Source organism: Salvelinus fontinalis, chromosome 17 (genome assembly GCF_029448725.1).
Source record: "Salvelinus fontinalis isolate EN_2023a chromosome 17, ASM2944872v1, whole genome shotgun sequence".
NCBI classification, from domain to species: Eukaryota; Metazoa; Chordata; class Actinopteri; order Salmoniformes; family Salmonidae; genus Salvelinus; species Salvelinus fontinalis.
Window position 1 is genome coordinate 40,888,945 of NC_074681.1, and position 26,765 is coordinate 40,915,709.

Here is a 26,765-nt window from a genome sequence, read left to right on the forward strand (position 1 = left end):
TTGCATGTTATTTTGGCATTATACATGTCACATATCAGTTTGCAAACAATGTAAAAAATAATATATTTCATTCAGTTAATAAAGCCGCACACAAACATGGTCTCTTTTTTGTTTTCTTGAGAAATGCAGCTCCAAAATGCAGGTGTTTCAGCCTAGCTCGATGCTTTCTGTGGTGGTGGGTCACTCATGGAGACACTACGTCACAGCCAAGTCTAAGGGTATACTTCGAAAATTCTAGCCCCTCGGGTGCTGCAAGTTACATTAGAAGTGGCCATTCAAGAAGACTCAAGGTCATAGGCCACAGCTAAAATGACGTCAAATTACGTTATATGTACAGTAGCTTTGATTGGACTGATCATGTCAACATTATACTTTCAAAATCTTAGCTAGCAATCCTTTTTAATCCTTGTCATATGAAGATAAATAATAAAGAGAAATTATAGATAAAACGTATCGGTGCTCATTGGCCATAAACATTACACAAGTTGGAAATAGCAAATTTAACAATGAGTGGTTTGGAAGGAATCAGTGACAGTGGCTGTGTGGTCTCAAATCTGGGTTAAGGGACTCTTTTCCAAGTTTAAAATGATAAACATTCAACATTGGCCATGCTGTCAATGAAGCATGATTCGTGCCGCGCTCAAAACATGTTAACTTGGAACTGCGAAAACTTGACTTCAGTGAGTTCAAGACAACTGGAAGTCGGGAATAAATGAGCTCCGACTGGGAAAATACATTTTGAACGGTCATCCAACTCGGAATTGTAAATCCAGCCTCTTTTTCTAGAGCTACGACCTGAAGATCAATGACGTCATTATGATTCAACCTTGTTTTTTTCCAAAGTTCCCAGTTTTGAAAGCATCATAAATCTAAAGAATGCCAGACTTTGATGACAAAATTTGCCTAGGAAGTACCGCCGCGACACCTTCCTGTTCAAGTGAGCACAGCACAGCAAGGTGAGTCCAAAAATGTATTGTATGCTGCTGCATCAATGAGGTAATATGCCAGGGAGATATGTATTCTGTAGCTAAGAAAGTAATATTAAGTGTATATTGTGTAGTAAGATGTTAGTAGCCCATGTGCCTCACCCTAATAATTTGGTCTATTTATCCCTCTTAATTTTGCCTACTGTTCTGACTTCGTGGTGCACATGTAGCCTATAACCTATTTTTGAGAAATGTAATCAAATATCGTAAGAGTTCTCGTCTGCTTATATGCCCCCTTTATTAATCCCACAGTTCTGACTTGGTGTACAGGGAGAACACTGTAAGAATGGCCCATGTTCTGATTTATGTCGCTGGACTTTTCAAAAGTGCTAACCAAATAGCTATATTGACTACGTCCGTCCTAGCTCGCTCTTTAATGTCTTAATCGAAATTACGGTCGTCCCCTTATGCCATAGTTTGTAAATCTCAATTGTCAGTAGAAACCACATTTGTTTAAAGCAAGTCAGGCATATCAGCTATGCTTTTTTTTAAAGTAAATGAGTCTGAATGAACTGTTTTGCTGCCAGACAAGGCTCCGCTGATAGCCAGGTGTAGCAGTCGTAAGATGTTGGGACTGCTGTTGGGACAGCTTTATGTAGGTCCTAACAGTTTGTGGGCACCGTTTGTCACCGTTATAGTGCAATTAATGTATTGTTTAGTGTTGTGTAGTGTAGTGGCTTTGCTGGCATGCATCCCACATTTTTTTGTTTGTTTGACCCACCAAGATTTACATGCTGAAAATCGCCACTGCCTATGTGAATTGTGAATAATGCAAAAGCATGATGGCAAGAGCCTTGAGTAGACCCTATAGAAACCTTTAATGGATAGGCTACTTGCCTAATGTATGGCCAGGATAAGAAAGACACCAGAGGCATCAAACTAAACGTAAAACAAGCAATTGTTACAGGAAAATAACTTAAATGTTTCTAAATAGGAGTGTCACTGGATTATCTTATCATCCATCTCTTCTTCCATTTTACCAACATCCAAAATAATAACAGGAGCTGGCTAAAATAATGTACAACAACTGTTTTGCTGCTCCCAAACTTGATATTCTAATAAAGCTTTGGTGATTAAGATTCATTTCAAAGCAGTCTCACAAGCCAAACCCTGTATTGATAGTCTTGACTACTTGGCGCATGCTTTGGGCAGGACATAATAAATCGCCTTCATTGAGAGGAATGGAGGCTCTGCTTGGTTTTTAATCAAATTAAACAATTAAAGGCACATCTCTCTTGTTCCCTGTGCATATGGGCACTGTGCGTCACGGCTGGTTAGGCTGCGCTTCCGCTGTTAAAATCCATGCCATGGCCAACTGCTAAAATCAGCTTTCGGTTGGTCTTAAATATCCTCACCAGCACATAGTGAAATTGGCTCTTTGGCACGCGTTTTTAAAGGACACAACTCAAATATTGCTACCCCTCCAACCTCAGTGCAAGCAAGCTCATATGACAGGTAAATTACCACTCTTGGCACTAGGATTTGAAAATAGAACAGGTGGAAATTGCAAACAAGCTGAAAATAGAGCCATAAATCTGTAACTTGAATATCCTCAGTGGCACAATAAGTAACATTGGAGAAAGTTACATTTGTTAAGACACAACAAGTGGGCTGTTGACTGGAAATCAAATGACAGATGCCACCTATATACATTGTATGTTACAGTACACATCAGTAAGCTCTACTGGATGGGGAACCTTACATGACACGTTATCAGCGTTATCCATCCATATGGTCTGGATTTACTAAGTGGTTGCACCAGGTGCGAAGGTTGCAGTACTTCTGGATTGAGACAGGTTGTTTAATTGGGAATTAAAGGATAAGTTCTCTATTTTAGACCTTAGTCAGTAGACGTATCTGCCAGGAAAGACTGTAAACCATGGTTTGAATTAATTATAATGGATTCTATTAACTTCAGCTAACTTTAGCCACTGCTAACCAAAAATCTACGAGAGAGATGGGTGCAAGTGCAATGTTCAGCAACTGGGCCAAATCATCTTTCAGTTAGGACTATGACATTTTGAACATTGAACGGTTGCCGCATCTCTCCAACTGATTTTTTTGGTTAGCCTTAGCTAAAGTTGTCTGAAGTTGTTAGTGGCTGTTTAAAGAAATCAGAGCCATGGATTACAGTCTCTCCTGGAACCATAGACTACTTTCAGGGTAAGGGTAAAGCCTTCGGAAATTATTCAGACCCCTTGACTTTTTCCACATTTTGTTACGTTACAGCCTTTTTCTAAAATTGATTAAATCGTTTTTCTTCTAATTAATCTATGCACAATACCCCATAATCACAAATCTGAAATATCACATTTACATAAGTATTCACACCCTTCACTCAGTACTTTGTAGAAGCACCTTTGGCAGCGACTACAGCCTCAAGTCTTCTTGGGTATGACGCTACAAGCTTGGCACATCTGTATTTGTGGAGTTTCTCCCATTCTTCTCTGCAGATCCTCTCAAGTTCTATCAGGTTGGATGGGGGGGGGGGGGGGGCATCACTGCACAGCTATTTTCAGGTCTCTCCAGAGATTGGGTTTAAGTCCGGGCTCTGGACACTCAAGAACACCTGAAGCCACACCTGCATTGTCTTTGCTGTGAGCTTAAGGTCGTTGTCCTGTTGGAAGGTGAATCTTCACCCCAGTCTGAGGTCCTAAGTGCTCTGGAGCAGGTTTTCATCAAGGATCTCACTGTAGTTTGCTCCGTTCACCTTTCCCTCCATCCTGACTAGTCTCCCATTCCCTGACGCTGAAAAACATCCCCACAGCATGATTCTGCCACCGCCATGCTTCACCATAGGGATGGTGCCTGGTTTTCTCCAGACAAGACGCTTGGCATTCACCCCAAAGAGTTCAATCTTGGTTTAATCAGACCAGAGAATCTTGTTTCTCATGGTCAGAGTCCTTTTGGTGCCTTTTGGCAAACTCCAAGCGGGCTGCCATGTGCCTTTTACTGAGGAGTGGCTTCCGTCTGGCCACGCTACCATAAAAGACTGATTGGTGGAGTTCTGAAGAGATGGTTGTCCTTCTGGAAAGTTCTCCCATCTCCACAGAGGAACTCTGGAGCTTTGTCAGAGTGACCATCGGGTTTTTGGTCACCTCCCTGACCAAGGCCCTTCTCCCCCGATTGCTCAGTTTGGCCTGGCGGCCAACTTGGCCAAACTGTGTTCTCGGGGACCTTCAATGCTGAAGAAATGTTTTGGTACCCTTCCCCAGATCTGTGTCTCGACACAATCCTGTTTCGGAGCTCTACGGACAACTCTACGACCTCATGGCTTAGTTTTTGCTCTAACATGCACTGTCAACTGTGGGACCTTATATAGACAGATGTGTGCTTTTCCAAATCATGTCCAATGAATTGAATTTACCACAGGTGGACTCCAATCAAGTTGTGGAAACATCAAGGATGATGAATGGAAACAGGATGCACCTGAACTCAACTGTTTGAGTCAAGTATTATATCTGTTTGGGCTTCTGCAGTCAATTTGTTGTCTCCCCCTGACCATCTGCTCAAGAAGAAAATCGCCCCCCGGCTGAATCTAGTTGATCAATGCATTATATAGTTTTCTCCTTAGACCTAGACGTATCCTCTATTAGCTTGTGTTGTAGTGATTATGTAGACAAAAAGAAACCGAGAAACAAACGTTCTGAGCCAGAGCTAGATGTATTTTTGTAAGTGTTGGAAAAACGCATTTGCAAAAATGTTTGGGTCTCACAATCACTCCATCAAATAAGTCTATAAAAGGCAGAATAACCAACAGTCCATTCAATGGATACACACTGACAGTGTGAATAGGCCGACATAATAGCCTACTCTATATACAATATGCCAAATACAGAGAAGCAATTGCTTTATGTCTATATTTCCTAACCCGTCTTCGAGAACCCCCAGACAGTTTCACGTATTTGATCTATTCAAGTACAGCACACTTGATCCAACTTATTAAGCAGACCTAATTCAGCTAATAAAGGGTTTGATGATTAGTGAGCTACCGGTAATTGAATCAGGTGTGCAGATACTGGATTAGGTCAATTATTTTGAACTCTCTGGGGATATTCAAGGAGAGGTTTTGGAAACATTGCTGTAAGTAATAGTGAATTCTGCAGAATGGAATTTGATTGATAATCTGTACAGAAAGGGATTCTCGAACTAACAACTCACACTCAAAGCCCTGGGAGAGGGACTGGCAGGCTGCAGTCGAGGGACATGGAGACAGCTCACACCACTTGACGTCCTCACAGCAACGCCCTCCAGTGTTGGGAGGACAATTGCAGATGAAGTCGTCCCACATGGAGTAGCACACTCCGTTGTTCAGACACGGGTTTTTCTGTTGGAGACAAACAATAACTCTGTCAAGCAGTTGACTTTGTCATGGCGGGGCAACTGTGCTGTGTCATGGGGCAAATATGTTGTACAAAGAGAATATGAATGAAGAGTTCCAGGATCTGCTTCTCCAATAGACATCCTTAATCACACTTATAAGCGATGTCATTAGCAAGCTAAGCTCATGCTCAAAAATGAGAGAAAAGGGACAGACCAAGCAAGCAATGAAAGACTGAACTGAGTATGGAAGAAATATTGGAGGGTTTATTTTCCTAAACCTTAAATTACTCTACATGACCAAAAGTATGTAGACACCTGCTCGTTGAACAAATCTCTTTACAAAATTGTGTGCATTAATATGGAGTTGGTCCCCCCTTTGCTTCTATAACAGCCTTCACTCTTCTGGAAAGGCTTTCTACTAGATGTTGGAACAGTGCTGCGGTGACTTGCTTCCATTCAGCCACTAGAGTATTAGTGAAGTCGGCATTTCAATTCATCCCGAAGGTGTTCGATGGGGTTGAGGTCAGGGCTCTGTGCTGGCCAGTCAAGTTCTTCCACACTGATCTCAACAAACCATTTCTGTATGGACCTCGCTTTGAGTAGGGGGCATTGCCATGCTGAAACAGGAAAGGGCCTTCCCAAAACTTGCCACAAAGTTGGAAGCACAGAATCATCTAGAATGCCATTGTACACTGTAGCATTAAGATTTCCCTTCTCTGGAACTAAGGGGCCTAGACTGAACCATGAAAAACAGCCCCAGGCCATTATTCGTCCTCCACCAAACTTTACAGTTGGCACTATGCATTGGGGCAGGTAGCGTTCTCCTGGCATCCACCAAACCCAGATTCGTCTGTCAGACTGCCAGATGGTGAAGAGTGATTCATCACTCCAGAGAACATGTTTCCACTGCTCCAGAGTCCAATGAAAGCGAATTTTACTCCACTCCAGACAACTCTTGGCATTGCGCATCGGGATCTTAGGCTGATCGGCCATGGAAACCCATTTTTCATGAAGCTCCCCAAGAAGAGTTCTTGTGCTGACGTTGCTTCCTGAGGCAGTTTGGAACTCGGCAGTGAGTGTTGCAACCAAGGACAGACACATTTTATGTGCTGTGCGCTTCAGCACTCGGCGGTCCCATTCTGTGAGCTTGTGTGGCCTACCACTTCGTGGCTGAGCCTTTGCTGCTCCTAGACGTTTCCAAGTCACAATAACAGCACTTACAGTGGACTGGTGCAGCTATAGCAGGGTAGACATTTGACAAACTGACTTGTTGGAAAGGTGGCATGCTATGATTGTGCCATGTTGAAAGTCACTGAGCTCTTCAGTAAGGTCATTCTATTGCCAATGTTTGTCTATGGAGATTGCATGGCGGTGTGCTCGATTTTATACACTTATCAGCAATGGGTGTGCTGAAATAGCTGAATCCACTAATTTGAAGGGGTGTCCACATACATTGTAAATACACTATATACACAAAAGTAAGACAATCAAAACCATAATGTGCATAAAATAGAATACATAAAGTATAAGGTCTGTAAATAAATACAAGTGAATTGATCTTAATCTTAACTGAGGTCTACATAGCAAAAGTAATTCCGCTACCTGAGAATAGTAAAGCCCCCTTACTGGCTCAAATAGCTGACCAAACAGCCTGTTACCAACCCTTAGTAAAGTTTTGGAAAAAATAATGTTTGACCAGATAAAATGCTATTTTACATTAAACAAATTTACAACAGACTTTCAGCATGCTTATAGGGAGGGACATTCAACAAGCACAGCACTTACACAAATTACTGATGATTGGCTCAGAGAAATTGATGATAAAAAGTTTTGGGGGGGCTGTTTTGTTAGACTTCAGTGTGGCTTTTGACATTATCGATCATAGTCCGGAAAAACTTGTGTTATGGCTTTGCACCCCTGCTATATTGTGGATAAAGAGTTACCTGCTCTACCTTCTTAACAGAACTATCAACAAGGCAGGTCCTACAAGCTCTAGTTTTGTGGCACCTGGAATTTAATTTAATTTAATTTATTTTTATTTCACCTTTATTTAACCAGGTAGGCAAATTGAGAACACGTTCTCATTTACAATTGCGACCTGGCCAAGATAAAGCAAAGCAGTTCGACACATACAACAACACATTACTGTTCAGTCGTGTGGTCAGGTGCCACAAAGAGGGACTTATGAAATGTTCAATTGGCTCAGAACAGGGCAGCACGGCTGGCCCTTGGATGTACACAGAGATCAAAGTAGAGGAGATATTGACTTCATCATTACTTGTATTTGTGAGAGGTATTGACATGTTGAAAGCACCGAGCTGTCTGTTTAAACGACTAGCACACAGCTCTGACACCAATGCATACCACACAAGACATGCCACCAGAGGTCTCTTTGCAGTCCCCAAGTCCAGAACAGGCTATGGGAGGCGCACAGTACTAGATAGAGCCATGACTACATGTAACTCTATTCCACATCAGGTAACTGATGCAAGCAGTAGAATCAGATTGAAAAAAACAGATAAAAATACACCTTATGGAACAGCGGGGACTGTGAAGCAACACAAACATAGGCACAGACACATGCATACACACACGCACACATGGATTTTGTGTTGTAGATATGTGGTAGTGGAGTATGGGCCTGAGGGCACACACTTAGTGTGTTGTGAATTCTGTAATGAATGTATTGTAATGTTTTTTAAATTGTATAACTTCCTTAATTTTGCCGGACCCCAGGAAGAGTAGCTGCTTCTTTGGCAACAGCTAATGGGGATCCATAATAAATACAGATACAAATAGCAGACCAGGAGCAACTCAAATGAAGGGTTAACGAAAGCCTTTCGGACAGTTCCAAACATCTGAGGCAGGTGGGCTGTGAAGATACACATATAATTCATCCAAGGATCTAATCTTTTAACATTTTTACCATAAATACGATTTTAGTTATGTCTCATCATTAACATGAATTGCTTTAATTATATCCATTTTAAATAGTACATTCTAGCATATTTTATGAGATGGGGAAATCTATTTCCCCTACATGCTGGACGGAGGTGGTATCACCCGACACCTCTCGATTCAGGATAATAGGAAGTGACAATGAGGGACACGCTCTCTAACAAGAGCACCTGGCAACCATGCTGCAGACATGGCACCACACCAAAAAAGAGCCGCAAGAACGTAACAAATGAGTTTCATTCCGAAATACGCTGTATCCATTTTCGGAAATGTTAGTACGTTTGTTTTTATTGTGTAGTCCTTTCCACTCTCAGCCAGTCATCCTGTATACGGGTTTAAAGTGTCAGATTTTGTCATTGATTAGCGCCTGAATTGAAACGGAGTAGCTGTACAGTAACACGCTATACATGAAGTCAGGGCTCTGCTTCACAGCGCTGTGTGGGTTTTGACTGACAGCCGCTATAAACTTGAGCACCGTGCGCCACAAGAATATGCCCCTATCCCTCCCGCTACATTTGCACATTTGTTGTCTGAGGGAAATGTGTTCTGAAAGGTTGAGGATTATAATGAATACCACTTTGATGTCATACAAGCAATTCACACACCCGTGAGTCCAGTATTTGAAAACTAATGTCATTACAGTATCAACATTTATGATCACTATGTTTGATCCACAGTTGCAAGGATAACATGCGTTATACCCTGGGTTGTCCTGAACACAATGAGCCTGTTTGTCATGTTGTGAAGAAAATTTGTCACGGAACACGCACTTGAATGCACTCATGACTCTATGCGCACCAACATTACAATCTGTCTGAGGTGCCTTTTGACAGCCAAAAACTGTAAGATTCTATTTTATAACTTAGCTAGCCATGTTGGAACATTTAATAATGTAACATTTTTGGATTGCGTAAACAACAACAGTAATTGTGTGATGGTGGTGACGCATCACACTGGTTGAATCAACATTGTTTCCAAGTCATTTCAATAACGTTAAACCAACGTGGAATAGATGTTGAATTGACTTTAGTGCCCAGTGGCAGGGCTTTGTTCCAAACCAAAAATTACAAGTGCGCTTGCTTCAGTTCCTTAATGGCAAAAAAAATGCACCTTATAGTTTCTCTTTCCTTAGGTCATAAAAGCGCATTGAAATGATTAGCCTGAACTGTGCACAGTTTGGAGAGGTGTGTGGCCACTAGGAAACACCACTTAGACCTCTCACTCAAACCATTTTTTTCTTAATATCTTGCACCTACTCCAAAATGTCAATGAATATTCCTATTATGCCACTGTTAACCCCAAGGCATTTTTTAGAAAATACTTCTAGTAAGTTGAACCCAAGTCAATGAAAATACATTATTACTTAAAATGTTTGTGGTACTGACTCAAAGCTAAATGAGAAGTTACACCAACTTTCTTTTTAAAGTATTTTTCCCAGCATGCTCTACTGCAGGTTGATAAAAAAAATGTTGCATGTACATTGAGTGATCAATCAATCTTATGCAAAACAAAGATAAATAATATATATATTTTTTTCAACGAATCCAATCATTTAGTTAGAATCTTTGCACCCGTTATTGAAATGGTTGTTTCAGTTTAAAGGGCAATAAAAGCAATCATTATGAATGCAGGTTGCAGGTGAATACAAATTTCAACTGTTGGATATCCTAACTCTGGCTGGATTCCAATAGGAACTACACATCGCTTTACAATCTAGCATAATGTGACATGCAGGTAGGGTTGCAAAATTCTTCAAAATCTCACAGGTTTTCCAGAAATCGCAGTTGGAAGATTCCTGGAAATCCTTCAACCTAGATTTTTTGAAAGTTTGGGAAAGTTACTGTAATTTTGCAACCCTACTTGCAGGGCTGATGTGGCCTGTTTGAGTTTCAGGCCACTGTATTAGGGTAAAGCTAGGCTTCAAAATGCGATCTTATGAGATATGTATCGTCATAAAGATTTTCACTCACTTGTTGAAGGCCGCAGGATTGAAAATGAACAAATTCAACAACCATGTCACTATCAAATACAGTCATGGGTGGTAACTCTACAATTCACTCAGGGCGTGGCTTAGTGGGGGCGGTACAATTTTTTTCACACTGATACAACTCAAACCCTACAGGATCACAGTGAGTATGTTTACATGCTCAGTAATCATTTGGTATTAAACTGATTATGGCAGTAGGCAGATTATGCAATAGTCCTTTAAACAGCTTACTCTGCTTATCTTAATTGGCGTAAAAGGCAAAATCAAAGTAAACATACACAGATTAAAACACCTAGTTTTCAGAGCAATTTTTTGTATTATTAGGACAGTTGGGGAACTCCAGTACAGTAGGTGGCATTAACGCACAATAAGGTTGGATGCCAGCTGCCGATAAACCCCACAAAAGAAGGGGCGGGGTGCGACAATGGTAGCTGGCTAGCCGTACACCGGTAGACAGTGTCCTTTGTCCCCACCTGTCGGTCGCTGTTTTCCCGCAGTTCTGTTTACGATGGCGAGGGCATGTGTTCGGCAGGTAGACAGCGAAGGATGCTGTTTTCTTTATTTGACTATTTTCTACATTGTAGAAGACATCAAAACTATGAAATAACACATATGGAATCATGTTGTCACAAATATTTTATATTTGTGATTCTTCAAAATAGCCACCCCTTTGCCTTGATTTGTTGAACACTTGGTTACTACATGATTCCATATGTGTTATTTCATAGTTTTGATGTGTTCACTATTATTCTACAATGTAGAAAATAGTAAAAAATTAATTAATTAAAACACTTGAATGAGAAGTTGTCCAAACTTTCGACTGGTACTGTACATTCAAAAGTGTCACAAGCATGAAGAAGTTGTGCGTATACCCACATGCAGGAACGCCCCGAATTGCAGGCTGCGATTGCACACTATTGATTTGATCTGTGCAGGTGCTAGCACTAGCCGAGCGAGCCTACACCTCTTTAGCTTGAGTTCAAAACAACTGCATCTATGCGACTTGGAAATAGTTTTCACATGCAAACTTTACATGTCCGAACTCAGAATCAAATTTGCTTCCCAAAAATAACATGGTCGCTGTGGTAGAACGTTTATTTTGATTGCCAATTTTCTGCATTAAGAAGAGTGCCATCAGGACGCCTGATTTCATGTGTCCATGTAACAGGATTATAAGGGAAATCGTTCTTCTTGCAAAGCACGTAAACATTTTAATTAAACTATTATATTAATCTAACTATTCACAATAATCACATTATTGTGTGCATGTAACAGTACTCAGTAGCTACTATTGGTTTGAGTAATGACTAAAAAAATCACTTTATGTAACTACTCAGATATATTTAGTGAAATAGGTTTCTTGAATGGTTTTGAGTAATGACAGGGCCGATAACTACTACACGTGTGTCTCAGATCTCAACCGCTCTCTTTGAGTTCTAGGCTAAAGTCAACACAGAGGAAGACAGAATGCTTCTGAAGTTTTGCTTTGAGTGTAGTTAACTGTTTTGCATTTACTGATTTATATTTGAGTTAAGGCTGATTGATACAATGGAGGTAATCACTTTTCTACATTTAAAGTGAAGTTAGTCATTTCTATATTCACGTAAAAAAAAAATCACGTAAGATTTTTACTTTACTCACCAAGAACGTGTATTTGTTTACATCTCAATGACTAATGTCAATATACTGAGTCTGAACACCAAAGGCCTTCATTCGCCTTTCAAGAGATTATGGAGTTTAGATTTATTCAAACGAAAATGCATAGATACTGATTTTATTCAAGAAACTCGTCTAAAACAAGATGTAAAACGGTTTCCGAACAGGAATTATTGCACACTCGAAAACCAGGGGCGTTTCGATCTTCCTGTGCAGTGCTGTCCCTTGACCGCTTAGAATGGACATACTTCTGGGTTGTTTTGGGTTAGGCTCCTCTATCATTCACAGGCCTAAGACTCTCTACAACGAGCCTTTTGCTTGAGTTCTCACCGGCTGATCCACTTCTCCGCAGTTTAGGGTGCAAAGAGGCTCAAGACCAGGTTGCCCATTATCCTCAATTTTATTTGCCTTGTCTCTTGAGCCTCTTGCCCAGGCTGTGCAACAAAGTCCAGAGACCTATTAGTATTAAAAGGTACTGTCCATCATATTTCCTTGTATGCAGATGATGTTCTAGTTTTCTTATCAGATATTTCTAACGCTATACGTCATTCTCTTGAAATGGCAATCAGCAGTTGAAACAATAACAGAGCGCCCCCGTTTCGGTAAAAAGCTGAGGGATGGGGCTAAGAAATGTAACCACTCTCAAATTCATAGACTGAGCTATGGACGCAAAGACTGGCCATCCCTGCTATCAAAATGATAGTTTTAACCATGTTTTTATCGTGTTTGTTTACATTTACTTTGCTTACATACATTGGAGTAAAATATATTTTGGGTTCTGATGGGGTATGACAGTTGAACTAAGCTCATGAGGCAATTATAATTCATATTCTTCAAGAATCAATGAGTGGGTACATATGGTTAATTCACAAGTCCGAAAATGGCTGTAGCAATTGCAGATTGCACCTTTAAATTATTTGAGCCTTTTGGTTTCCTTTCAAGATACACTGCTCAAAAAAATAAAGGGAACACTTAAACAACACAATGTAACTTCAAGTCAATCACACTTCTGTGAAATCAAACTGTTCACTTAGGAAGCAACACTGATTGACAATAAATTTCACATGCTGTTGTGCAAATGGAATAGACAAAAGGTGGAAATTATAGGCAATTAGCAAGACACCCCCCAAAACAGGAGTGATTCTGCAGGTGGTGACCACAGACCACTTCTCAGTTCCTATGCTTCCTGGCTGATGTTTTGGTCACTTTTGAATGCTGGCGGTGCTCTCACTCTAGTGGTACCATGAGACGGAGTCTACAACCCACACAAGTGGCTCAGGTAGTGCAGTTCATCCAGGATGGCACATCAATGCGAACTGTGGCAAAAAGGTTTGCTGTGTCTGTCAGCGTAGTGTCCAGAGCATGCAGGAGCTACCAGGAGACAGGCCAGTACATCAGGAGACGTGGAGGAGGCCGTAGGAGGGCAACAACCCAGCAGCAGGACCGCTACCTCCGCCTTTGTGCAAGGAGGTGCACTGCCAGCGCCCTGCAAAATGACCTCCAGCAGGCCACAAATGTGCATGTGTCTGCTCAAACGGTCAGAAACAGACTCCATGAGGGTGGTATGAGGGTCCGACGTCCACAGGTGGGGGTTGTGCTTACAGCCCAACACCGTGCAGGACGTTTGGCATTTGCCAGAGAACACCAAGATTGGCAAATTCGCCACTGGCGCCCTGTGCTCTTCACAGATGAAAGCAGGTTCACACTGAGCACATGAGCACATGTGACAGACGTGACAGAGTCTGGAGACGCCGTGGAGAACGTTCTGCTGCCTGCAACATCCTCCAGCATGACCGGTTTGGCGATGGGTCAGTCATGGTGTGGGGTGGCATTTCTTTGTGGGGCCGCACAGCCCTCCATGTGCTCGCCAGAGGTTGCCTGACTGCCATTAGGTACCGAGATGAGATCCTCAGACCCCTTGTGAGACCATATGCTGACACATGCACATTTGTGGCCTGCTGGAGGTCATTTTGCAGGGCGCTGGCAGTGCACCTCCTTGCACAAAGGCGGAGGTAGCGGTCCTGCTGCTGGGTTGTTGCCCTCCTACGGCCTCCTCCACGTCTCCTGATGTACTGGCCTGTCTCCTGGTAGCTCCTGCATGCTCTGGACACTACGCTGACAGACACAGCAAACCTTTTTGCCACAGTTCGCATTGATGTGCCATCCTGGATGAACTGCACTACCTGAGCCACTTGTGTGGGTTGTAGACTCCGTCTCATGGTACCACTAGAGTGAGAGCACCGCCAGCATTCAAAAGTGACCAAAACATCAGCCAGGAAGCATAGGAAAAACTCTCTGGCAATAATCTCTGCAACGGTTGCATTCTTGGTTCAGTCCGGAGCTATGTACATATGTTTCGGGAATGCCCAGTGGTCTCTGACCTCTGGACATACAGTACGTTAAATACCTTCTTCGCACCTTGATAGAGGTAAATGTACCTATGTCGCCTGGTCTGTTTCTACTAGGAAATACTTGACATTCTATTGGATTAGATGAAATTGAAAGTGTTCGTGTGTGTCCTAACTGCTGCCAAAAAGGCAGTACATTTTTTGTTGTTGATCCAAATACTTATTTGAAATCTTCCTGGAAAATGTACTTTTTGGACATTCTTATTCTGGAGAAATCCACAGCTAAGCTGCACGGCTACAACTCTAGTGGGCGGGTTAAATCAAAGACATTTGTTAGGTACCCCTCATGTAATATTATCTCTCAATTGTTGTATCTTGAACTGCTTGTCAATCCCCCCTTCATGCTCATGTTTTGTTTCTGTGCAAGTCATGTGACTGCTATCTCTTGTTTGATTGACATTGATACAACCCCCGCCCACAAAGAAAAAGCATAGGGACATTTAGCTGTACGACTAGATGTGGCCTTCACACTAAGGAAGTTATTTTTCACGCTCCCTTTGGCTTCCCAAATCCCAGTCTGTTCTGTTTGGTCTGCTTCGCGGGCATCCCCGGAAATATTGGCCACTTGGAACTCTGGGTTTAAAAACTGGTATTGTCATGGCGCAACTATGTTGTGGCAAAATACCTGTATGTGTATAGTATACTGTATATCCAGCTACTCACGCTACAGGCGTTGTCACTGGTACATCCCTGTGTGACATTGACCAGCTCCACCAGGCCGTACGAGGCCACTGGGGTTGCTATGGGGAAGAACTGCAGCCGTTTACTGTTAATCCTCAGGTCCTGGACACAGCCTTTCAGGTAACCCCCAAAGGAGGCCGAGGCTCTTTCGTCGGCCAGGCCCCCGACGTAGACCAGGTCCCCTGGCTGAGCCACCACGGGCCGGACGGGGATGGTTCCCTGGCTATGGGCCGACTGGAACAGGGTCACAAAGTCGCCCTCCAGCCGCACCGTCACCAAGTGAAAGTGGCCGTCGCTGACCACGACTCGACCCGACAGGCTCTCTAAGTTGTTCACCTGAAGTTTTACCCGGCCATCGTCCAGCCACAGGTGGAGGTACTGGCTGGTGCTGTTGGCCAGGACCAGGAGGAGGCCGTTCGAGCGCCGCGTGCGCACAAACATGGATATGGAGATGGTGCCAGAACCCGGGGGGTCATCCAAGGAGAAGACGGCATAGCTCGCTGCGTCCTCGTTGCCGAACCTGGCCGCGTTGTACTCTGTGTTGGTAAAAAAGAGAGAGAGTTTTTAACAATTAATAAAGTTCCATACACTATGCTACCAATTACTAAATGGATAGATGAAGAACTAACAGAGAAAGAGAGAGAGTGTCAAAATACAAAGACAATAGCATGGTTTCCACTACCTTTCGATCTCCGGGTGAACTACTAGTGCCTTTTTTTGGTTTTGTTTACTCGCCTGGGTAAAAGAGTTGGTGCCAATTCCATTTCAACTGAGTCAAGTCAGGAAGTGAATTCAAAGTTGAAATCTCCCCCAACTTTGACTTGGTATCACCCCGAGATTTTTATATCACTCCTTCAAGTCACACGGATGGGCAATTCCAGTCCTCGAGGGCCAGATTGATATCACTTTTTACCTAGCCAACACACCTGATTAAACAAATTGCATTCTAAACTTAAGACCATGATTAGTTGATTTTTAGAGTCAGTTGTGTTAGCTGGGGCAATCCGGTCCCGAGCAGTTGCCCATCCCTGATTCTAGGTGAAGCTGACGGGTACTCAGAACAGTTATTTTCACCTATCACGTAAGATTCCAAGATGGCTTAGCAGTTCAGACGTCATTTTTGTCCTCGTACTGTCTTGTCCTGTATATATATATTTACACCTTCTTCGCATATCTTTTATATTTTTTTATTATCCAAGAACTCAACTACAAAAGCTTTCCTGCAACCCGCCTCACCAATGACAACAAAAAAGTATTATTTACCTCAAATCTGAAAATCCACAGTGAAGCTAACCAGGGGCTAATCAGAAGTTAGCCAGAAAGTTAACCAGAAGTTAGCCGAAAGCTAGCCGAAAGCTAATTTGAAGCTGCCCAGAAGTTAGCCGGCTTGCTGGCTAGCGTTGGTGTTTCAGCTGCCCACGTTTTGTGGTCATCAGCTATTCCTTTAGCTCGATAATCTACCGGCACTTTTGTGCAACGCGACTCGGACCGGAGCATACCGGGCCTTTTTTTCTCTCAGTTTCCCCGGATTTCAGCCGCAGGCTCTGGACATTTGCACCTTGATTTCGCAGCTAGCTAGCTGCAAACCGTGTGACTATTGGCTTACGTCGATCCCGGAGCAAACTTAAATTATTCCGGAGCTAGCCAGCTGAGGAGTTCCATCAGCCATTCCTGGGCTACAGTCACCTATCCGGACCCGGGTTTTTTTTTTTTGCTGCAGATACGGAGCCCCACCGGGCCTTCACGATTGACTGCCGACGTTATCTGCCCGAGGGAGTTATCCAACTGGCACCTCCGTCGCGACGTTACCTGAACGCTCACCTGGGGCCCGCTAATCGTTAGCTGTCTTATCGGCTGCTATCTTAATAAGTATTTCGGACAATTTTTTAAACATTTTTCTTGGGTCACTATATCTATTTTGCCAATTGGATTGATCCCCTCTACAAGACACGGAACCCCACTAAGCTACTGACGGAAACGCACGAGGTGTCTAAAAAATAGACCTCCATCCCATGCTATCTTGCTACCGATAGCCATCTACCTGGACAGCTGTCTGGATCGCCGTGACCCCAACCAACCTCTACTCACTGGACCCTTATTGATCACTCGATTAAGCATGCCTCTCCTTAATGTAAATATGCCTTGTCCACTGCTGTTCTGGTTAGTGTTTATTGGCTTATTTCACTGTAGGGCCTCTAGCCCTGCTCACTATACCATATCCAACCTTTCATTTCCACCACCCACATATGCGATGACATCACCTGGTTTCAATGATGTTTCTAGAGACAATGATGTTTCTAGAGACAATATCTCTCTCATCATCACTCAAACCTTTACCTCCACTGTATTCACATCCTACCATACCTTTGTCTGTACATTATTCCTTGAAGCTATTTTATCGCCCCCAGAAACGTCCTTTTACTCTCTGTTCTAGATGCTCTAGACGACCAATTCTCATAGCTTTTAGCCGTACCCTTATCCTACTCCTCCTCTGTTCCTCTGGTGATGTAGAGGTGAATCCAGGCCCTGCTGTACCTAGCTCCACTCCTATTCCCCAGGCGCTCTCTTTTGATGACTTCTGTAACCGTAATAGCCTTGGTTCGATGCATGTTAACATTAGAAGCCTCCTCCCTAAGTTTGTTTTGTTCACTGCTTTAGCTCACTCTGCCAACCCGGATGTTTTAGCCGTGTCTGAATCCTGGCTTAGAAAGACCACCAAAAATTCTGACATTTTCATCCCAAACTACAAGATTTTCAGACAAGATAGAACGGCCAAAGGGGGCGGTGTTGCAATCTACTGCAAAGATTGCCTGCAGAGTTCTGTTTTACTATCCAGGTCTGTTCCCAAACAATTTGAACTTCTACTTTTAAAAATCCACCTCTCTAAAAACAAGTCTCTCACCATTGCCGCCTGCTATAGACCACCCTCTGCCCCCAGCTGTGCTCTGGACACCATATGTGAACTGATTGCCCCCCATCTATCTTCAGAGCTCGTGCTGCTAGGCGACCTAAATTGGAACATGCTTAACACCCCAGCCATCCTACAATCTAAGCTTGATGCCCTCAATCTCACACAAATTATCAATGAACCTACCAGGTACCACCCCAATTCCGTAAACACGGGCACCCTCATAGATATCATCCTAACCAACTTGCCCTCCAAATACACCTCTGCTGTTTTCAACCAAGATCTCAGCGATCTCTGCCTGCATCCGTAATGGGTCAGCGGTCAAACGACCTCCACTCATCACTATCAAACGCTCCCTGAAACACTTTAGCGAGCAGGTCTTTCAGATCGACCTGGCCGATGTATCCTGGAAGGATATTGATCTCATCCCGTCAGTAGAGGATGCCTGGATATTTTTTTTAAATGCCTTCCTCACCATCTTGAATAAGCATGCCCCATTCAAGAAATTTAGATATAGCCCTTGGTTCTCTCCTGACCTGACTGCCCTTAACCAACAGAAAAACATCCTATGGCGTTCTGCATTAGCATCGAACAGCCCCCGTGATATGCAACTTTTCAGGGAAGCTAGAAACCAGTATACACAGGCAGTTAGAAAAGCCAAGGCTAGCTTTTTCAAGCAGAAATTTGCTTCCTGCAACACAAATTCAAAAAAGTTCTGGGACACTGTAAAGTCCATGGAGAATAAGAACACCTCCTCCCAGCTTCCAACTGCACTGAAGATAGGAAACACTGTCACCACCGACAAATCCACTATAATTGAGAATTTCAATAAGCATTTTTCTACGGCTGGCCATGCTTTCCACCTGGCTGCCCCTACCCCGGTCAACAGCACTGCCCTCCCCTCTGCTACTCGCCCAAGCCTTCCCCATTTCTCTTTCTCCCAAATACAGTCAGCTGATGTTCTGAAAGAGCTGCAAAATCTGGACCCTTACAAATCAGCCGGGCTAGATAATCTGGACCCTTTCTTTCTAAAACTATCTACTGAAATTGTTGCCACCCCTATTACTAGCCTTTTCAACCTCTCTTTCGTGTCGTCTGAGATTCCCAAAGATTGGAAAGCAGCTGCGGTTATCCCCCTCTTCAAAGGGGGGGACACTCTTGACCCTAACAGCTACAGACCTATATCTATCCTACCCTGCCTTTCTAAGGTCTTCGAAAGCCAAGTCAACAAACAGATTACCGACCATTTCGAATCCCACCATACCTTCTCCACTATGCAATCTGGTTTCAGAGCTGGCCATGGGTGCACCTCAGCCACGCTCAAGGTCATAAACGATATCTTAACCGCCATCGATAGGAAACAATACTGTGCAGCCGTATTCATTGACCTGGCCAAGGCTTTTGACTCTGTCAATCACCACATCCTCATCGGCAGACTCGACAGCCTTGGTTTCTCTAATGATTGCCTCGCCTGGTTCACCAACTACTTCTCTGATCGAGTTCAGTGTGTCAAATCGGAGGGTCTGTTGTCCGGGCCTCTGGCAGTTTCTATGGGGGTGCCACAGGGTTCAATTCTTGGACCGACTCTCTTCTCTGTATACATCAATGATGTCGCTCTTGCTGCTGGTGATTCTCTGATCCATCTCTACGCAGACGACACTATTCTGTATACTTCTGGCCCTTCTTTTGACACTGTGTTAACAACCCTCCAGGCGAGCTTCAATGCCATACAACTCTCCTTCCGTGGCCTCCATTTGCTCTTAAATACAAGTAAAACTAAATGCATGCTCTTCAACCGATCGCTGCCTGCACCTGCCCGCCTGTCCAACATCACTACTCTGGACGGCTCTGACTTAGAATATGTGGACAACTACAAATACCTAGGTGTCTGGTTAGACTGTAAACTCTCCTTCCAGACTCACATCAAACATCTCCAATCCAAAGTTAAATCTAGAATTGGCTTCCTATTCCGCAACAAAGCATCCTTCACTCATGCTGCCAAACATACCCTTGTAAAACTGACCATCCTACCAATCCTCGACTTCGGTGATGTCATTTACAAAATAGCCTCCAAAAGCCTACTCAATAAATTGGATGCAGTCTATCACAGTGCCATCCGTTTTGTCACCAAAGCCCCATATACTACCCACCACTGCGACCTGTACACTCTCGTTGGCTGGCCCTCGCTTCATACTCGTCGTCAAACCCACTGGCTCCAGGTCATCTACAAGACCCTGCTAGGTAAAGTCCCCCCTTATCTCAGCTCGCTGGTCACCATAGCAGCACCTACCTGTAGCACGCGCTCCAGCAGGTATATCTCTCTGGCCACCCCCAAAACCAATTCTTCCTTTGGCCGCCTCTCCTTCCAGTTCTCTGCTGCCAATGACTGGAACGAACTACAAAAATCTCTGAAACTGGAAACACTTATCTCCCTCACTAGCTTTAAGCACCAGCTGTCAGAGCAGCTCATAGATTACTGCACCTGTACATAGCCCATCTATAATTTAGCCCAAACAACTACCTCTTTACCTACTGTATTTATTTATTTATTTATTTATTTTGCTCCTTTGCACCCCATTATTTCTATCTCTACTTTTTTCTATCTCTACTATCTCTACTTTTTTACCTTTTTTACTTGCTATATTGTATTTACTTCGCCACCATGGCCTTTTTATATTTTTATTTATTTATATACAGTAATCCCTCGTTTATCGCGGGGGTTACGTTCCGAAAATGACCCGCGATAAGTGAAATCCGCGAAATAGAAAACTTTTTTTTTTTTTACAATTAGCAACTATTACATGTATACAAATACAGTGACTCACGTGTAGGCCGTTTCACTGCTCTTCAGAGCGTTTCGTCGACATTATGGGTTTAGGAGATGTTCGAAATTACAAGATAATTTGGCCAACTTAATGTAAATTTGCCAAGCTGTTTTATGTACGTACACATAACTGCACGAGACGACAAAATGATAGCACAATTCGTAGCATGTTTTGATACAAGAAGCGGGAGTGAGTTTTTAGCGAATCAGAATGCAGAGCACAATGCACCAAAAAAAAAAAAAAATGCATTATGAAAATCCGCGAAATAGCGAATCCGCGATAAGTGAACCGCGAAGTGGCGAGGGATCACTGTATATATTTTGTTTGCCCTTATCTCACCTCACTTGCTCATATTGTATACAGACTTATTTTTCACTGTATTATTGACTGTATGTTTGTTTTACTCCATGTGTAACTATGTGTTGTTGTATGTGTCGAACTGCTTTGCTTTATCTTGGCCAGGTCGCAATTGTAAATGAGAACGTGTTCTCAATTTGCCTACCTGGTTAAATAAAGGTGAAATAAAAAAATAATAATAAAAGACCACGTGTCAAACTCATTCCACGGAGGGCCGAGTGTCTGCGGGTTTTCGCTCCTCCCTTGTACTTGATTGATTAAATAAATTCAGTAATTAGTAAGGAACTCCCCTCACCTGGTTGTCTATGTCTTAATTGAAAGAAAAAAGAAAAACCTAGGCCTTCCATGGAATGAGTTTGACACCCCTGCGTTAGAGGATTGTTGCGAGAGTCCTTGGGAAACCCTGTTTTACGGCAAGTGAAGGCGGTCCTTAATCCCTAAACATTTCCTTAATCCTAGAGTCAGGTGTTGTTTATCTGCGCCTCTTTGCCTGTGTGTATATCTGTGTGTTACTGTGTATGTATATGTGTGTACATGCATATGTGTAAGTGTGTGTGTGTTTACATGGTTGCATGTGTGTGTGTATTCTACACGCTATTTTAGCTAGTTCTCTAAGCTCCTTTGCAGTCTACCACAGGCTACTTTTATCCACCTCTTATGTGCCACATTAGGATGCCAGCCATTTAGATTTTGGAGTGATTCTATTGAGGCTGAACTGTTGACCTCAGGTGATTAGTTTATGAAACTCATACCAGAGTCCTTAGTGAAGTCCAAAATGATCCCTACTTTCTGAGTTTGAACATTTTGTTGTAAGCTACATTCATCAGAGCTGCATGAGAAGCACACGCTGGCTCTAATAGGATATGTGAGATTATTGCATTGAAATGGAATAGATCAAACCAGAGCAAGCTATTGGCTCTCATATTGTATCATGTTACTGCTTCATTATGCCCATTGTTTTCGTATGTTGCAATGGTCAAGTGTTTTGCTGCTACATTTACAGTGTTTTCAGACATGCAAGCGCAAGACCACATCTCTCAGGCCTTACCCTCAGCGCAGTCCGTAGTCCCCTCGTATGGTCTGTAGCACTCGCACACATAGCTCCTCCATCCCTGGTTTATGCAATACCCCCGGTTCTCACACGGACTGTCGTCACACTTGTCCCTGTCATTGCACCCGGCTGTGACGTTGACCTGAGCCGGTGAGTTGGCGACGGCGGGCACTACCAACCGTGACTCCACAAACACGTCCCGGAAACAGCCCAGGAAGTAAGCAGCTGGGCCAGGTGGGGCAGGCGCGTCTGCAGCCTCAGTCTCCCTTTCCCCTGCCACCCCACCGGAGCCCCAGCCCACTCCCACCCCTCCTAGAAAGAGGCTGTGGCGAACCGAGCTGGGCTCTCGTAGGCCGGAGCCTTGCTCCAGCAGGGGTGTCTCGGTGGCGGGGAACTCCCTGGTGCAACCCACCTCAGCGCAGGGGGAGTGAAGCAGCCTCACACTGCTCCCTTCCTTCTCACAGCCCAGCCAGGCCTCCACCGTGTGCCACTGGCTGTCCGCCACGCTCGGCGGTAGCTCCAGAAATACTGGGTTTCTTGTCCCTGGAGCTCTTAGCATGCTGAGGCGTAAGCGGCTGTCTACAAGCTCGAGGGTGAGCAGCAGGTTGTCGACCCGGCGCTGGAGGAGAGTGCCGGCAGGCCGGTCCGTCTTGAAGCTAAGGGTGACGTTGAGAGGGACTTCAGGGTCCGATAGCTGGGTCTCCACATACATGTAGCCGCTGGACTCGAAGGAGAAGATGGTTGACGTCTGACACTTGGAGCCGGTGAAGCCAGCGCGGCAGGTGCAGGTGTGGGTGTGGCGGTAGTTCAGGAAGAGGGGAGAGCAGATGCCACTATTCTTGCAGCGGTTGCCGTCACAGCCCAGGAGGGCGACTGTGCAATTCTCGCCTCCGTACAGTAAGCCATCTTGGCTCTGTTGAGAGCAGAGGCACCTGTAGCCGCCATGTTGGCTGTCGCAGACGCCACCATTCTGACACGGTTGCAGTTCACATGCATAAGTGTCCTCCTCACAGACAGCACCTGTGTAGATAGGTAAACATAATCAGATAACATAACCAGTTGGCAATTCATTTTGCATCTATTTGGAATTGAAATGTTATTCATATTATATTGGAAATGGAAAAATTCTATATTTTTTTTGCATGTGAATTTGGCCATACTAAGAAACATTAATCCAAAGGTTTGGCCCATGACATGCCAGTGATTACTAGTTTGTTTAAAAAAATGTTCATCCATCATTATTGTCCAATATATCCATATTCACACATAACTAGTTAATTACTTTATCTAGGGAAGTATGACACTATTGGTTGGTAAAACATGTTCACGTATTTGCACACGTTCTTTACTTTCTTTCGATATCAAACAATAAATATAACTTTAATTATGGAAATAGATACTTGTAATTTATTTTGTTACATTTAGTTTAGCTTCCCACAATACGTTTTGGGAATTTTGGCCCATTCCCCCTGACAGAGCTGGTGTAACTGAGTCAGGTTTGTAGGCCTCCTTGCTCGCACACATTTTTTCAGTTCTGCCCACAAATGTTCTATAGGATTGAGGTCAGGGCTTTGTGATGGCCACTCCAATACCTTGACTTTGTTGTCCTTAAGCCATTTGCCACAACTTTGGAAGTATGCTTGGGGTCGCACAACATGATGCTGCCACTGCTTCACGGTTGGGATGGTATTCTTCGGCTTGCAAGCCTCCCCCTTTTTCCTCCAAACATAACGATGGTCATTATGGCCAAACAGTTCTATTTTTGTTTCATTGGACCAGAGGACATTTCTCCAAAAAGTATGATCTTTGTCCCCATGTGCAGTTGCAAACCGTAGTCTGGCTTTTTTATGGCGGTTTTGGAGCAGTGGCTTCTTCCTTGCTGAGCGGCCTTTCAGGTTATGTTGGTATAGGACATCTTCACAAGGTCCTTTGCTGCTGTTCTGGGATTGATTTGCACCAAAGTACGTTCATCTCTAGGAGACAGAGCACGTCTCCTTCCTGAGCGGTATGACGTCTGCGTGGTCCCATGGTGTTTATACTTGCGTACGATTGTTTGTACAGATGGACGTGGTACCTTCATGCATTTGGAAATTGCTTCCAAGGATGAACCTGACTTGTGGAGGTCTGCAATTTCTTTTGAGGTCTTGGCTGATTTTTTGGGGGATTTTCCCATGATGTCAAGCCAAGAGGCACTGAGTTTGAAGGTAGGCCTTGAAATACATCCACAGGTACACCTCCAATTGTCTCAAATGATGTCAATTAGCCTATCAGAAGCTTCTAAAACCATGACATAATTTTCCAAGCTTCCAAGTAAACTTCTGACCCACTGGAATTGTGATACAGTGAATTCTAAGTGAAATAATCTGTCTGTAAACAATTGTTGTTAAAATGACTTGTGTCATGCATAAAGTAGATGTCCTAAAACTATAGTTTGCCAAAACTATAGTTTGTTATCAAGAAAGTTGTGGAGTGGTTGAAAAACGAGTTTTAATGACTCCAACCTAAGCGTATGTCAACTTCCGACTTCAACTGTATATGTAAACATTAGCATGATGACACAATTGTATATACTCATTGTAATGTACAGTGCACACTATATAGCATGGGATCTCACAGAACAAACAACATCCACTGGGAAACTACTAATTGAATCTACATTGTTTTCGTATCATTAAAAAAAATGTTGAATCAATGTGGAAAACTGATTGGATTTAAAAAAAAGTCAAGCTTATCAAGGTAAGGGAATTTTGTCTTTTTTCACCCAACTTTTAACCTTGAATTCACGTTAGTTGACAACTCAACCAAATGTAAATCAAAGCTAGATGTACCCACTGTGTCCAGTGGGCATGAACAAGAGAGCAAAATTACCTGTATAGCACAACCACAAAATCCAAACACACACGTTGATTCTCAACATTGTCCTTGCCAAGTCCCCCTAATCAGAAGAAATCGAAATATCGATATACGACTCCATTGCATTTCATAGAAGTGGTTTGGAAACCATAACAACAGATATCAGCTTCTTCCCTTGTGTTTCCCCCATACATGAATGGCTGCCCAGTCCAGTCTAATGCTGGGATCACTACAAGCCAAAGAGCCTATTCTGGATTAAGTTAATGCACTTAAAATGTCTTACAAATGGAGTGTTGTCCAGGGAGGAGTTTACAGGACTAATTTGAGCCATGGTGAACATCTCCATTCTAGAAACACGAAAGCTTACATAAGAGACTGGGACCTATCTCACCTATATTAGGAGTAGGGGGCAGAATCTGCATTGGCCAGAGGCCAGCGGAGGCAATATGGCTCTAGTCTGTCTTGCTGTGGCACTTCTGTCACCAAAACATGTTCAATAATGAAACACTGGTACAGGTGTTGAATCAAACCTACTGTACAGTAAAACACAGCGGTAGCACACTGTACATAGGGAGCCAATTTGCATGACGTCAGTAAATCTCACTGAGGTATTGTTTTTACGTTTATGCTGATTAATTCATCTTTGTTGACGCTGACGTACTGAGTTGCCTAATGTACTGTATGTACTGTATGTAATAGCATGTCATATTCATAATACAAATTGCAAGTGAGTCTGAAATGAGGGAGAATAAGGGCAGAACATTAAAGGGGTCTATACTGTTGAAGTAAAAGGAAGGTTTTCTGCCCAAAGAAGACATGGAGAAGGACGAATGGGGATTAGATGAAGAAGGCAGTAACCACGATTGTCAAAAGAGTACAGCTACGACTGGAAGTTACGTTTTGTAGCAGCTCAGGAGAGTCATTAAACCTTTCCCTAACCATAATCTAATTATCCAAACCTGCTAAATTGTATAAAAAGGATATTACAATCTTAAGAAATGAAGGGGGAGGAGACATTAACTTTTGTACCGAACATAGAATTCCCCTAACCTGCTGGGTAAGTTTTCCTAACCTGTTTCTAAAGGACATCCCTGCCGGCCAAACCCTCACCTAACCCGGACAACGCTGGGCCAATTGTGCACCGGCCCAGTCATCACCGTCTGCGACAGAGCCTGGACTCGAACCAGGATCTCTCGTGGCACACTGCGCCACTTGGGAGGCCCTGATGTGTCTCTACACTGAGTATACAAAACATTAATAAAAAGAGATTTCACACTGGGATATTATGTTGATCTTAACAAGTGAAATGGCATGAACACTGAGTATACAAAAAAATAAGAACATCTGCTCTTTCAACGACATATGGGCTCCCGAGTGGCGCAGCAGTCTAAGGCACTACATCTCAGTGCAAGAGGCGTCACTACAGTCCCTGGTTTGAATCCAGGCTGTATCACATCTGGGGTAGGCTGTCATTGTAAGCAAAAATGTGTTCTTAACTGACTGGCCTAGTAAAATAAAAATGCTTTCGACACCTTGTAGAGTCCATGTCCCAGCTGTTCTGAGGGCAAAAGGGGTGGGTGCTGCAGTGGTCTAAGGCACTACATCGCAGTGCTTGAGGTGTCACTACAGCCCCAGGTTCAATACCAGCCTGTGTGACAACTGGCAGACCCATGAGGCGGTGCACAATTGGCCCAGCGTCGTCCAGGTTAGGGGAGGGTTTGGCTGGGTGGGATTTCCTTGTCCCATTGTGCTTTAGTGACTCCTTGTGGTGG

At 43.5% G+C, this 26,765-nt stretch overlaps 1 protein-coding gene across 1 annotated transcript in view; it reads right to left on the bottom strand.

Moving 5' to 3' along the window:
* LOC129813523 (protein crumbs homolog 1-like) overlaps positions 1-25,057 on the bottom strand; it is a 30,611-nt gene extending 5,554 nt beyond the window's left edge. The window contains exons 1-4 of the mRNA XM_055865812.1: positions 25,009-25,057; positions 22,138-23,160; positions 14,982-15,535; positions 5,148-5,313 (exon numbers count right to left, since the gene is read on the bottom strand). Of these exons, the coding sequence (XP_055721787.1) occupies positions 5,148-5,313; positions 14,982-15,535; positions 22,138-23,160; positions 25,009-25,057 (1,792 nt within the window). The remainder of the gene's footprint in view (positions 1-5,147; positions 5,314-14,981; positions 15,536-22,137; positions 23,161-25,008) is intronic.
* Between the last annotated feature and the right edge of the window lie 1,708 nt (positions 25,058-26,765).